This window comes from Lissotriton vulgaris, chromosome 5, assembly GCF_964263255.1.
Source record: "Lissotriton vulgaris chromosome 5, aLisVul1.2, whole genome shotgun sequence".
Taxonomy (NCBI): Eukaryota; Metazoa; Chordata; class Amphibia; order Caudata; family Salamandridae; genus Lissotriton; species Lissotriton vulgaris.
In genome coordinates, this window is record NC_141693.1 from 1,802,222,989 (window position 1) to 1,802,236,449 (window position 13,461).

A 13,461-nucleotide genomic window follows, 5' to 3' on the forward strand; every position below is an offset into this window, starting at 1 on the left:
TTAGAAAAATGCACTGAAGTGCATTTTTCTAAGTTTTTGCTATTTACCACGTAGTTAGATTTCGCTGTAAATAGCGGCCCCAGATTGCGAATTTGCAATTTTAAAATGGATCATGAATTGCATTTAAGGAATCTCAAATTGAGATTCCTTAAATGCAATTAATCGCAATTTAGCGATTTCTAGACTTGCGATTTTTCCATTTGGGATGATGAATCACAAATGCAAAAATGGCGCTCGCAAAGGGCCAGATTCTGAGAATCTGGCCCTTTGCGAGCCGATTTCGGCTTGATGAACCTAACTGTAAGGACTAGGGGCCCGATGTAGGTAATTCCGATTTACCGACTCTTAAATACCGAATCATACCGATTCGGTATTTAAGAGTAGGTAAATTGGAAGTAGGCAGATGTAGGTAATTTTCATTTTCCAATTACTGATTCTGTAAGATTCGGTATTTACCGAATCGTTAAATACCGAATCGGTATTTCCCATTGATTCCTATGGGCCTTGAAGGCCATAGGAATCAATGGGAAATACCGAATCGGTATTTACCGATTCGTTAAATACCGAATCCTGGCAGGGGGAACGGGGTGTCACTTTGACACCCTGTAGCACCCCAATTGCAGGCTTGTGTGCCATGTGGCACACATACATGCCCTAAGGGCATGTCTGTGTGTCACATGGCATAGGTGTACATGCACAGATGTGCATGTACACTGGAATTCGGTATTTTACCACCCAATAGGATTGGGCGGTAAAATAAGAATTCCTAAGGGCCTGTGGCACTGCAAACTGTGCCACCTACATCTGGAATTACCGATTCGGTAAATATACCGAGTCGGTATTTTACCGAATCTGTAAATTTACCGAATCGGTAAATTTACAGATTCTGTAAAATTCGGGCCCCCTACATCTCAAAAACCAATTACCGGTCGGTAACGGCCAAAATCGGCCGTTACCGACCTGTAATTGGCGACCTACATCTGGCCCCAGATGTAGTAAGAATCAATTCGCAAAAAGCATCACAAATTGCGCATCAACCTTTTTTCAAATAGATTCTGATTTTACACACCAACCTGAGGTACTAATAGATTACCATTTGGAGTGAGTCACAATTCAACCCACTTCGTAAATATTATTGAGTTAGATAACAATTATGACCCATTCTAATTTGAGGACTTGACATGCATGGGGGGGGGTCTTGTTACCTGCCTGCTTCCTGTCTGCTGTGCCCTGCGTGCTCTTTGCTGCCCGCAACGCCGCATCTGTCAAATTTGAAACCCCTGGTGGTACGACGGTCCCAGGGGCTACGCGGCAACCACTGCATCTCCCATTGCTACACACACTCTGGGGAGGACCACAACCCCCAGAGTGCATTGCACCAGCCCGCCGCTGCTGCGAGTGAGGGGGAGGCAGGGCAAACATGCTTATAGTGCAGCCTCTCCCACCGTGGTGCAGGACGCGCATGGGACTCAGCCTGGACGAAGCCCGGACCAAGGGCGGGCCCGTCTGAGCCCGCCAGAGGCCGAAGGAGGCTGGGCTGGGCCACACCCCTTTTGCTGTTCTAAGACTTTCTGAGCCCCGGACTTTGATCAACTCTGAGGTTATTTTTGCTTTTTGGCCATGTCCTCTAAACGTAAGGTTACTGGACTGAGGGTGGGGGTGGGGGGGGTGTAGTGGGAATGCTGGATGCGTTTTTATCAAGGGCAGAATCAGTTTTAACTCACAAAATACAGCTCACAGAAAAAAGGCTTTATTTGGGGATGTATGCAGGGCAAAAAAGATCATCTCTGGGGGCTATAACTTTGGTCAAATCTCCCTTGGGTGCCCCGCAAGCCATGCTCCGCCCAAGTTTGGACACATTAGATGCCAGTTCTGCTGGGGCCCCAAGTGATGGCCTAACCTCTAAATCAGGGACCTTCGAGGCGGACATCCTAGGGATCTCGGAACTCACCCAAAGACCAAGGTTGAGTGTTCCTTGGGATCAGGCGGTGACTGCTACTAAGGAGAAGTTAGATTTGCCTGCATCCCCTCTCCTATCCCAAGTTCAAACTTCAATCACGTCCGGGGCAGCCCAAGGTGATCCCGCCACCAGACCTAAAAGAACTGTTAGGGAAAGGGAAAGTGTGGCATGTTCCTCTAAGTCTAGGTTTGGAGCAAAATAGTGAGGGGGGGAACGGGGAACCGCCTGCAAAACGTGCAAGGGGTGGTGTGGCAATGAGAAATAAGGCCAAAGCTAAGCTTAAACACCAAGCTTTAGGGAAATGCGAGAATTACTCCCCGAAACCCAATGGTGGTACGCCTTTTATTCTAAACCCTGATCCTCCCACCATGGTGGAGCACGGAGACGACCCTGATCATTGGAAATGCTTGGAGACATTAATTACTGGTCTCCTAGCGCCTTTCTTAAGCAAACTAGGGGCGATTGAAGAAATAATGCCTCATCTTTTAAAATCAAGCAATGTTTGAGACAATCTGGAGGCATGTTGGTGGCATAGTGCTACGCAGGGGATCTAAAGTACCCGCGGCGCCGTCGCTGCCAGAGACCATTGGTCCTGTGGGGGGTTCATAATAGGGATGTGGCTCATGGGGTAGGAACAAAGCTTACATGTAATGCATGCCCTGTCACGTCACAATCACTATGTTTGCCATCTGGTTCAGGGGGGGATATCGCCCTATTGTCCACGGGAGGCCAGGGGACAGGTGGCCCGGCAAATTTCTCTCGCCCACATGAACAGAACCCGCTCACGCCCGTGGGCTCCCTGAGACCATTATCTGTTGAACAGGCCAAATCCATCTCAAACTCCAGTAATCACCATAGAGATGGTCCCACTATGTCGAATGCTGTGATCACCAAGCCCTCTGGGGATATATTAGATCTGCCACCGGCTGCATGGCCTTATGTCTTGGTTTTGGCTGGTGTTCCCCTGCTCAGACCAGACCAATCTGAATCTTGGACCCAACTGCGTAATAAAACCATAGATTGGTTATCCAGATATAAAGGCTTTTGGGTACCTATGAGTAATAACATCATTATGGTATGTAGAGTTGGGTGGGTGGGATGGTTGTTAAAGAATATTGAGGGGGATTGTGTGGTTGTCAACCTCCGAAATCCGCGCCGTGCCCTATGACTGCCACCTCCATCTGGGCTTTGCCATTGGGATTTTTCTACAGGCCCCTATCGGGAACATTGATGGAGCTAGCTCCCCCCATTCCTGTTTCAAATAGGTTTCAGGCACTCTCTGGACTAGACACGGTTTTAGATAACCTGGAGGAAGTGATGGAGAATGAAATACATGCCCCCACGGTTAGTTCACCGCTTTCGATTATATTTCCCTCTTTGAACTGCCAGCCCCCTCCAGCTGGTATTGCAGACCCTAGCTCTACCCCGGCATTAACTGATGGAGGCAGTATGAAACTTTTATCCTGGAATGTTGCTGGACTAAGGGCCAAAAGGGGTGACGCCAATTGGGAACTTTTCTTTGCTACTCACCATATTATAGCACTACAGGAAACATGGGAGGCTAATGAAGCCTATTTTTTGGATGAGTGTATATCCTTTCGTAAATGCGCTATACCGTCCCGCATGGGGAGAGCTAGGTGGGGGCTATTGTTGTTGATTAACCTCAAATTAATATATAATGCAAAGTTGTTAGATACATGTTCCCCATATATTTTGGGAGTTGAATTGATAGGGAAGAATATACCAACTCCTCTGGTGGTAAATTTGTATAATTCATTCACTAGTAGCGATGAGCTAGAGCATCTAAGAGCCCTCACTGCCTTTCTGGCCAATTATGCTGACAGCTCTGCATCTCATTATAATATATTAGTCCTGGGTGATTTTAATATTCATGTTTGCCCTACCAATTGTCTAGCAAGACTGGAAGAGGAGTATGGCCCCCAGGGGTTAACTCATTTTGATCATACCCCCTCTGAGGCCTTCTTAGAAAGTTTTTTATCAACCCATCATTTGATCTCCCCTGCACAGTGGGATAGGATACTTCCTTACCTACATACATTGGCCAAGGCCGGCAAAGTATAATTGATTATATTCTAGTCTCATCTTCTTTGTAGTCGTCACTAGGCACATTAAGTGCAACAAATAATTGTTTTAGTGACCACAACCCCTCAATACTGGACCTTAATATTTGCGCTGTTAACAAAGGGAGGCCTATGGTGCAACTTACCAATGCTAACATTGCAGCCGTAGATCAAGCGCGCAGAATAAGGTGGGAAACGATCACCCCTGACAGCTTTATTGACAAACTAATTACTGATTGTGCACAGGAGTTTGGGATTTGCTCAGATCAGGACTCCCATCCACTATCAGTCCTTGGTGCCTTTGATCGAATCACAAAGCAGGTTGCCTCAAACCTAACTGTATCCCGTAGACGAAGGCCCCTAACATATAAACAATGGTTTGATGAAACCTGTATGAGTACCCATAATGAATTCATGCAGGAACTCAAGCAAAAACCCAAGGTAACCTTAGGGGTCAAGAATGCAAGGAGGGCATACAAACTTGCAGTGGAAAGGCGGAAGAAAGAACTAAGGGAGATAGCGTGGGAGGAGCTTAGTCAGGCCAGTGTTCTGGCAAATTGTACTAGGTTCTGGTCCGTTGTCAATAGCCCAATGTTTGATGAATCACCAAACTTCAGTAAAGACTGTTTAGTTCCATGCTCTAAGGTGAGTTCAACACTTTGGGAAAGTGTATAGTGATGTGATTACCGCAACACCTGCAGGGTCAGTAGGTAGTGATCGTGTTTCATATCCCTTTTCACAACGGATGAACTTATTAAGGCGATTATATCAACGTCAGGGGGGTCCTGACAGAGTACCGGCCGATCTCTGTAAAGCAGATCATGAGCTATGGGCTAAAATTTTAACTCAGGTTTTTAATGCAGCCACCCTGTCTGGTTTTCCCCTGTCTTGGGCCAACGCGGTTATTATACCGATCCTTAAGAAGGGAGCCAGAGACGACCCAGCCTGCTATAGGCCTATTTTGCTTCTTGACTCCGCTGCTAAAATTATGGGGAAAGTTGTCCGTGCACGCCTAACAGAGTAGCTTGATCAAGCAAACATAGTCTCCGACCTTCAATACGGTTTCAGGCAAGGGAAAGGTACGCTGAGCCAATGTCTCAATCTCCATTTGGTGATAGGGAAGTACACAGTCGCTAAGCACGGGGACCTCCATCTGGCTATTATGGACCTAACCTCAGCTTTCAACCTTGTCAATAGATCAAAACTTTAGCGGACCCTCCAAGATATAGGGCTAGATGCTGACCTGATCTCTTTTTTGGTGCCATCCATGAAAATACAACAGTGGCAGTGCACTTTAATGAAGATGGTAGCCTAACTGATTCTTGGGCAGTTAAAAGAGGAGTCCGGCAGGGGTGCATTTTGGCACCCTTGCTGTTCACACTCTATATTAACAAGTTAGGGGATGCCCTGATCTCTTGCTGCAAAGACATCCCTAGAGCTGGCTCTAAAATGATTCCTGCACTTCTGTACACCGATGATGCAGTGTTGGTGGCAAGGACTGCAAGGGGGCTGCAAACACTTGTAATCTGTTTTATAGATTTTATGGAGTCCCTGGACTTGATTACTAATTTTAAAAAGTCACATGCTATGTCCATAGGTTCAAGGAGGGCAATGAAGGTCAAAGTCTAACATCTTTGCAAGGATCTGGAACTAGTAAAAATTCCTGCTTTTCCATATTTAGGGGTTATTTTTGATGATAGGCGTTCATGGTCCACGCAGCGCACCCACAAAAAGAAAGTATTAGCTAGAGCTTCGGGGGCTATCCTAGACTTTGCAAAAAGAATTGGATCTAAACCACTCATGAAGATCTATAATGCCAAGTGTCTCCCCATGGCGACTTATGGGAGCGACATCTGGGGATATATAGATTTCAGAGAAATTCAGGGGGCCGAAAATACTTTTTTGCGCCGATTGTTATCGGTCCCGGCTTCCATGCCAGTTTTTAACATACATGAGGAGCTAGGAGCAGGTTTTATTTCCAACCAGATTGCGGTTGCCCCATTACTGTGTTGGCTGAGAGTTTGGGCACAACCCACGCCAAATCTCAACCAACTGATCATCCAAGATTGCCTCTCTTTAGATAAGGTGTTAGATATCCCATGGATTTGATACATTAAGGTCCATATGGAAATCCTTGGCTGATTTCCTATTCTTGAGCCCCATAGCGTTGGGCAAATCAGCCATTAGGGACATTTTAGGCAGCAGTTTTTGGATAGATGTATGTCATTAAGGGAGGAGAATGAGTTGGTAAAACCTACGGTGAGAGGTTTTGTCACACTGAGCCTGGGCAGCCAGCTGCAACCATATTTATCCCATATAAACAAACCATATCACTTGTTTGTTTTAATAAGATTTAGGCATAATATGGTCCCCTGGCTCTTAGCGTTTCCGAAAGGGTATTTTAAAGAAGGAACATTAAATCCTTGCCCCTGTGATAACTTCTTGGACCGGAACACCCTCCATTTAATATTTTTCTGTGCTTATTACAATTCATTACACAGGAAATGTATTATTCCTTTACTCAAAGGCTGTAATTTTGAACAAGTTAGGCCGGCGCTGGCATATTTGCAAATGCTTGTGTCACCTACGGTGTGCTTTGGAGTAGCCAGTTTTCTAACAGGAGCAATCAGGCATAGGAACAGGCTACCATTGAACCACATTGTGGACTCTGTTTTAAATCATGTTACTTAGTTATATATTTTTAATGTTCTCTTCATATGACAGTGGATAAGAACAAGATGGGCTAAATGGTATCTAATGTATTTATTTAATTCCTGGGACTAATCATTTTTTGTTGGAGTGCTGTATTTTTATTCCCCCTGTCATAGATTGGTGGGGTGTTTATGTCTGTGCATGAAGTGTAATGCAATTCTGCAAAGTGTTTTTTAACCTCCTGTAGATAATGACCCTGAACAGAGTAAGATGTTATGAAGTGTAACAATTGTTTTAATTGTCCTTTGCTAAAAAACCTGATGTCTGCCACTCTGTTATCAGTTGGGGGAAATTGAATGAGTCTACATTTATGTACTTAATGTATGTATTTTTGATTGGTTTTGTTTGTTTTTTTGCACTTTGCTGGTTTTAATTAATTGAATAAAGTTAACTTTGAACTTTGAGCATGGTGACCTGCTAGCATCAGTAGACCACTATGTCTGTGATGACCTTTAAATAAGGTAAATGTTTTTTTAAATGAGGCCTATTTTCCTTAAAGGAATCTGAGGAGCCTTCAAAAAAAAAGTTTAATAAAAAAAGAACATCTTTGAGAGTTGCCAGTGGTCTTATGGTCCACTGGCTACTCCCTAATAAACTTTGTCTAACAATCACAAAGTTGAAGTGGATTCAAGAGGATCGCGAATGGGTTACGGCCTCCTTTGCAGTATTGTAACTGTTCAATGGTTTATGACCGGACTTACAAGCTCAAATTATTAATGCATCAGATACTAACTTGCAATTTTTCAATTGTCACTCTTAACACACCCCTTTCAAATTGTTACTCAGTAGACATGTTTAAACCCATTTTGTGATTTGGTAAGCCATTACTGAATTGTAAAATAGGTTCAGTGAATACCAAAAAGCCACAGAGTGGCCCTAAACCCTCTAATCTTGCGAAATAAAGGATTTGTGATTGCAAAATAGTTCAGTACATCTGGCCCTAAAATATTTGCAACACCGTTCTTTAGTTTGACACCCCCAGGTTATAAGTATCCTTGTGGCTCTAACAGCATGGCTACATACCGACCCATAAAACAGATAAGAAATTGGATGCCTATGACACTCACTCCTCCCTGAGACAATCTACAGATTTTTTGAGGCAGTCCTCTTTATTTACAGGAACTAAAACATTGAGCGTCTGGCCCTGCAACACATCACACAGAAATTCACCATATATGTTTTAAACTGCAAAGAAACGTTTTAGTTTAGAGCAGGATCTCCTGCTTTAAGTTATGTTTTTGACCAAAGAAGGTAATCACTTCCTGGCTCATAGTCACTTAGGATGGCATTGTGTGCCATAGTAATAAGTATTAAAACGACATGATACCCAAGAACTGAAAGACATGGCAGTGTGTCCTCTACCCAATACAGGCACCAATTGTGCCTACCAAGTCCCAGATAAACGGGCCAAAGAGGTGGCGTTAATAATTGTTGCACGAGTTGCTAAAAATGGGTAAAGCTATACATGCTACAGGTGTTTAGCAGGTAGGAGACAGAGAGAAGTAGGAAAGAGGATCCTATACTGAAGGCCCCCATAAAGGTGTTTTGAATAGTGTGGACTTATTCTCCAGACAATACAGAACACCGCCGCCAAACTCATCCTCCGCATCACCCAGCACGAACACATCAGCCAACACCTGCGAAGACTCTACTGGCACCCCGTGGAAAAAAGGGTCACCTTCAAAATCCTCACACACGCCTACAAATGCCTACACAACACCAGAACCAAATAGCTCAATAACAGAATCACGTGCCCAAAAGAAACCTCTGATCTTCCAACCTTGCACTGGCCGAAACCCCATGCATCTACAGAGCAGGAGGAAGATCCTTCTCTCACACTGTGACCAAAACCTGGGTCGAGCTCCCGGCAGACATCAGACTCTCCCCCTCCCTGAACACCTTCAGCAAGGCCCTCAAGAGCTGGCTCTTCAGCTAACGGATCTGTAAATGCCCCCTCATCCGCGCTCAGCACCTTGAGACCCTCACCGGTGAGTAGCGCGCTTAATAACCTCTGATTGATTGAGTGATCGATTCTTGAATTTTCAGAGCTAGGCCTATCCATTTTGTAAAACAAGTTGCAAGAGTTAATGGGACGTTGGCCTGTCCATGTATTATGTGTGGTGGGATGTTATCACCACTTATAGGATCCAGACGACTTATCTAATCTTTATGCCTTTACTTAAATGATTAATATCCTACTCCTAACCCTGTGGTTTTCAAATGCTTGACATTTGATGAGGTTAGGTGCAGTCCCATTAAAGGTTACGTGTATTAAGGAAATAGATGAGCTTCTAGGTTGCTTATTGGGGTCGCTGTGTTTTTTCATGACTGATGGGAGGAATCTAAAATATCCAGAGAGAATAATGGATCTTTTGTTTGGGGTCCCAAACCATGAGCACTAAGGCATGACAGTTGTTGTGTACATCAGTGGATATCAGATCAACAAGTTTGGGGTGCATTGATTGATACAACTGTGTTGTAAGACCCTTTCCTCTAGCGGAATGTTGTTTTTCTCCTGGGTATTGGATTGAATTAGCAGGACAGAGTTGGTGTTTAACTGCATGATAGTTTTGAACATGATTGAGGTGTATAAGTAGAGATGCCTGGGCTTCCTGGTCTTGAAGAGTAGGGGGCGATAGTGGCTTGGTGTGAGTTGCATTGGCTGAACTGCTCTACAGCATGGTTGAAAGAAGCACATGATCCACCAAATTGAACTTCTCTGATTCTGAAACTTTGGGTCAGTTCTTCTGCCACCGTCAGCAGCTGGGCAAGGGGCACACTATTACAAGGATCATAGAAGGAAAGGCTTATGTTAACTAGGTGGGGAATCCCCCCCAGGTCAAGTCATAACCAACCCATCTCCTCCTGGGAGACTCTGACTGGCCAGTTTATCCTATGTCTGAGATCCACCTAAAGGCTGTCAACATTGCTGCATTTCCTCGAAAGAAAAGCCTTAACAGGCACGTATTGGACCCAGTTTAGGCACGAAAAATCATCAACACTTAATCATTTTTGAGAGTGCTCTGTTTGCTGTGGTTTTCAACCTTCGATGTTTGTACAAAAAAATCCCCACAGAAAAGGCAGCTGAGTTGTTCAGAGTGGGCGTGTAGCCTGTTGGGTTTGTCTAATACTAATTCTACACAGGCAAAACAAATACAGAATATGCGTGCATGAGTATGTGAAGCCAGGTAGCAACAGAGTCTTTTCTTTCCCTTGTACTAACTGTCAACTCCAGGGTTTGTTTCTTCAGGCGCTAATGTGGGCGAGCCAGTTATGGAACAATTTTTTGCTGCAGCTCTGCTTGCGCGGCCTTTATAAGGAAGCTGCCTTCAGGTCTACGCGCAGTCTCCTCAAAGCAATGTCCTTGGCTAGCAAATTTGCTACAAGAGCGCCTTTCTTTCAACACTGAGGATCAGATCCTTCAGCATCATGTTTGTGCAGCCAACTATCTACGAAGCCCATAGTGGGCCAGGAGCCAGAGGGCCACTGAGGTCTCTAAGTATGGGTGGTGCAGTAGGCGGAAGGGAGTCCAGAACCTCTGCGGGTGCTGGACTCTTCAGCACTCTCAATGGAGGGGGTAACATCGCCGGCGCCAACTTGGGTTTCAGCGACAGTGAATTTAGCATTCTCAGCAACAACGAAAAATCGACTATGCAAAACCTGAATGACCGTCTAGCTGCCTACCTGGAGAAGGTAAGATAGCCCCCAGCTGTAGGTGTGAGTGATGACCAGCATAAATATTCATATTTTGCTTTACTGTTCCTCCATTTTATGTTTAATGTAACCACTTCCAGTAGATGTTTCAATAGGTCTGGGCCAAATTATTTTGTTCTTTCTGATTTGTTGGTCCCATTGAAACTCGTGGTCGGATTTGGGCAATTGGATGGATAGAGAGAGTTAAGGTTTGTGAAGACAATCACATGCCTCTAGGGACTAAAAGGAGCCTCTAGGGTGACCTGCTGTAGAAAGTGTGGGAAAGTGAAAGCAATATTCCCCATATTCATAGGTTCTGGAAGCAAATTATTTTTAAGGATAAGTATTTTCAATGGTAAGAAAAAAGGTTTAAAAATATATTATATTATATAAGGAATTATGTCCCATTCCTGCATATTCAAATGGTTCTGCTTAAATTTTGTCTCAGGAAAGGAGGCAGAAGTTGCTTTCCCTAGAGTCCCACCATCCCCGGGCTTCAAAGTACAAGGTATTGTAGGGTTGGGTGATTTTATCAAACCAGTGAAAAAATCTGTGTTCCTACCAGTGGTGCACCTACCTCCACTGTAATGTAATGGGAGGGGGGTACTCTCCATCCAATTCTAACATGGGCATGCGGCAGCACAGAATAGGACAGGTCTCTGGTGGGGTCTACTAAGCCTAAACTGGTGATAGTGGACTAGCTCTCTCTTAATGAGGTTTGCAGCGTACCCGGGGCTCCCTGCCAGTCTGTCATGTATGCACAATGATCCTGGGCATTCCTCTATGGGGGGTGGGAGGGACACGGGACACATCATGCCTGCTCCCAGGGGGTGCCCAAGAATCCAACAGCAAAAGAGGACATACAAGTATTGAGGCACTACTTCTACACTTATCACTGCACGCACAGTACAAACAACAGTGCTACTTGAACAGGTACCCTGAGGCATCGAGTACCTGCACTTCTTAAATTTGAAAGGGAGAGTTCTCAGTAATTTTAAGCAGGGGTGCAACACCTTTAGTGGGGGAGTAATGGCAAAATGTGTCCAGATTTTCAGCAAGCTGCTAGGCATATACACCTGATCGTAAAGGGGCATCAGAATGTGTATGCCGATTGGGCCCCTGGCCACCATTTTCCTTCCGGGGGCCAGCTACCCCTGTAATACCACTGGCGGCTGTGGTCAGGGAGTGGGAAGGTGGTGCGGTTAGGTTTAGATCTCGGTTGAGTTGTGACTCTGCCTTGGTTTAAATAGGTGCCCCAGTATATGAAACTGAATGCATTTCTCTCATTTGCACCGGTATGTGGTGAAAGGGAAGACTTTCCATGAAAGAAACCCATTTCCTATGAACATAAGAAAGGCATCAAATAGATTTTAAAGTTTGTCTGAGTTCCCTAACTCACCTGTAAGTGCACAAAAAGTGGGAAGGATTAGGTTTGACCAGCCACTGAAATGGACTTGGCAGGGACAGCGCAAAGATGAGCGTCTGTTTCATGCGGTTGTAGTGTATGATAGTTTAACTCAATATTTTTGCTTTTTTTTCAGATGATAAAGCTGAAAACATTTTTAAGGTTTACCTCTGTTTCTGAGCTGTGCTGTCTAAAAATAAACCACTAGCTCAGAGAACTATCAAGTTACATTAATTGACTTTATGCCCAGAAGGCGCTTGAGCAGCCGCTCTGCGCTGTGCCATCAAAGCCAATCATCATACATCCCTAGAGGGATTTACTCTCCACACGAATAGCGTCAAATGAAAGTAGGTAGCGCCCCAAGGAAACCAGAAGGCTGTACTATGGGGGCGGGGAGGGTTGCACTATCGTCCCAAACATGTGGGATAAAGCTGGAGACTAAAGATGCAGTCATAGAGAGTGTGCAAAATGACTTATTAATGCACTATCCAAAAGTAAAATTTACTGTGTAAGAGAAATTCAAAGAAGAAATCAAAATAACCTAAGGCAAGATCGGGCAAGGTAGGGCGGAAAGCAGACAGGCAGCACAGAAATTTCAGGTGATAAGATTTCAATGTCTTGATGACACTCTGTGTGATTCTGATCAACTCTCAAATAATCGATGTTATATTTGTCTCTACTGCTGCAGGCTTTACATTATCAGTTCTCTTTAATCTGACGACTATCCTTGCTGTGTGGGTCCCAAGACTGTAAGGTCTCCGTCATTTCAGTTTTGGAATCTCTTTGCTGACAATAGCCAGGGCATTTGAGTATGTGCATTCTGTGGGAAACGTCTGCTGTGTTAATTCATGACTCCAGGGTTTATTCACATAGATACATTTACAAAAGAGTAAATCTACAAATGTAAATTTACTTTTACATATTGGAGAACATTTATAACTTTTTTCCTATTCACCCATTCCGAGTGTAAATTTACTCCAAAGTGTAGATTATTTACCAATGTAAAGTTACTGCTTGTAACTTTTCAACCCATAGACGGTGATTTCCGCCATCTTTGAAGACATCTCCACCACTGTGGAGCAGAACTCTGTCACCGCGATGTTGAAATTGAAATAATAATTTTTACACTAGAGCTAATAAAATAAAATGTTAGAGGACAACCCCTCTAAAAAATGTTCACTAGATAACTAGATAATGTAAATATACTAATTAATTTTATAAATAATAATTGTTAAATAAAACAAAATAAATGTTCTGTACCAGGCAATTTTATTTGTATTTTACAATTAAATGGTGTGTTTCATGTTTTAATTTTTAACTAAACATTTAAAAATGTATTTTGGACATAATGTAAAAGTTGAAACAACTTAATGACTTTAACATTATTTCCTATGAGTTGGTATATTAAGTCGTGTGGGCTGTTAGATGAAGTCCCTGCCTACATTATTCTCTTAAGGGCTATAGAGAGGTGTTGCAGTTCCTATGAGTAGCCTCATGTGCTGCTAAACTTACTCCAAGGTTGTGTTGGAGTATATCCACTACTGTTGTGTCAGTTTGAAGACAGTCCCACCTTTAAAGGTGTAGTTTGGGGATAGCCAACATCATGCTCT

The 13,461-nt window shown here is 43.9% G+C and overlaps 1 protein-coding gene across 1 annotated transcript in view; it reads left to right on the plus strand.

The window, feature by feature from the left end:
- The first annotated feature begins 10,082 nt into the window (after nucleotides 1-10,082).
- The window catches only part of LOC147717217 (keratin, type I cytoskeletal 19-like), a 68,921-nt gene continuing 65,542 nt past the window's right edge, over nucleotides 10,083-13,461 (plus strand). The window contains exon 1 of the mRNA XM_086920497.1: nucleotides 10,083-10,446. Within this exon, the coding sequence (XP_086776623.1) occupies nucleotides 10,183-10,446 (264 nt within the window). The 5' untranslated portion in view covers nucleotides 10,083-10,182. The remainder of the gene's footprint in view (nucleotides 10,447-13,461) is intronic.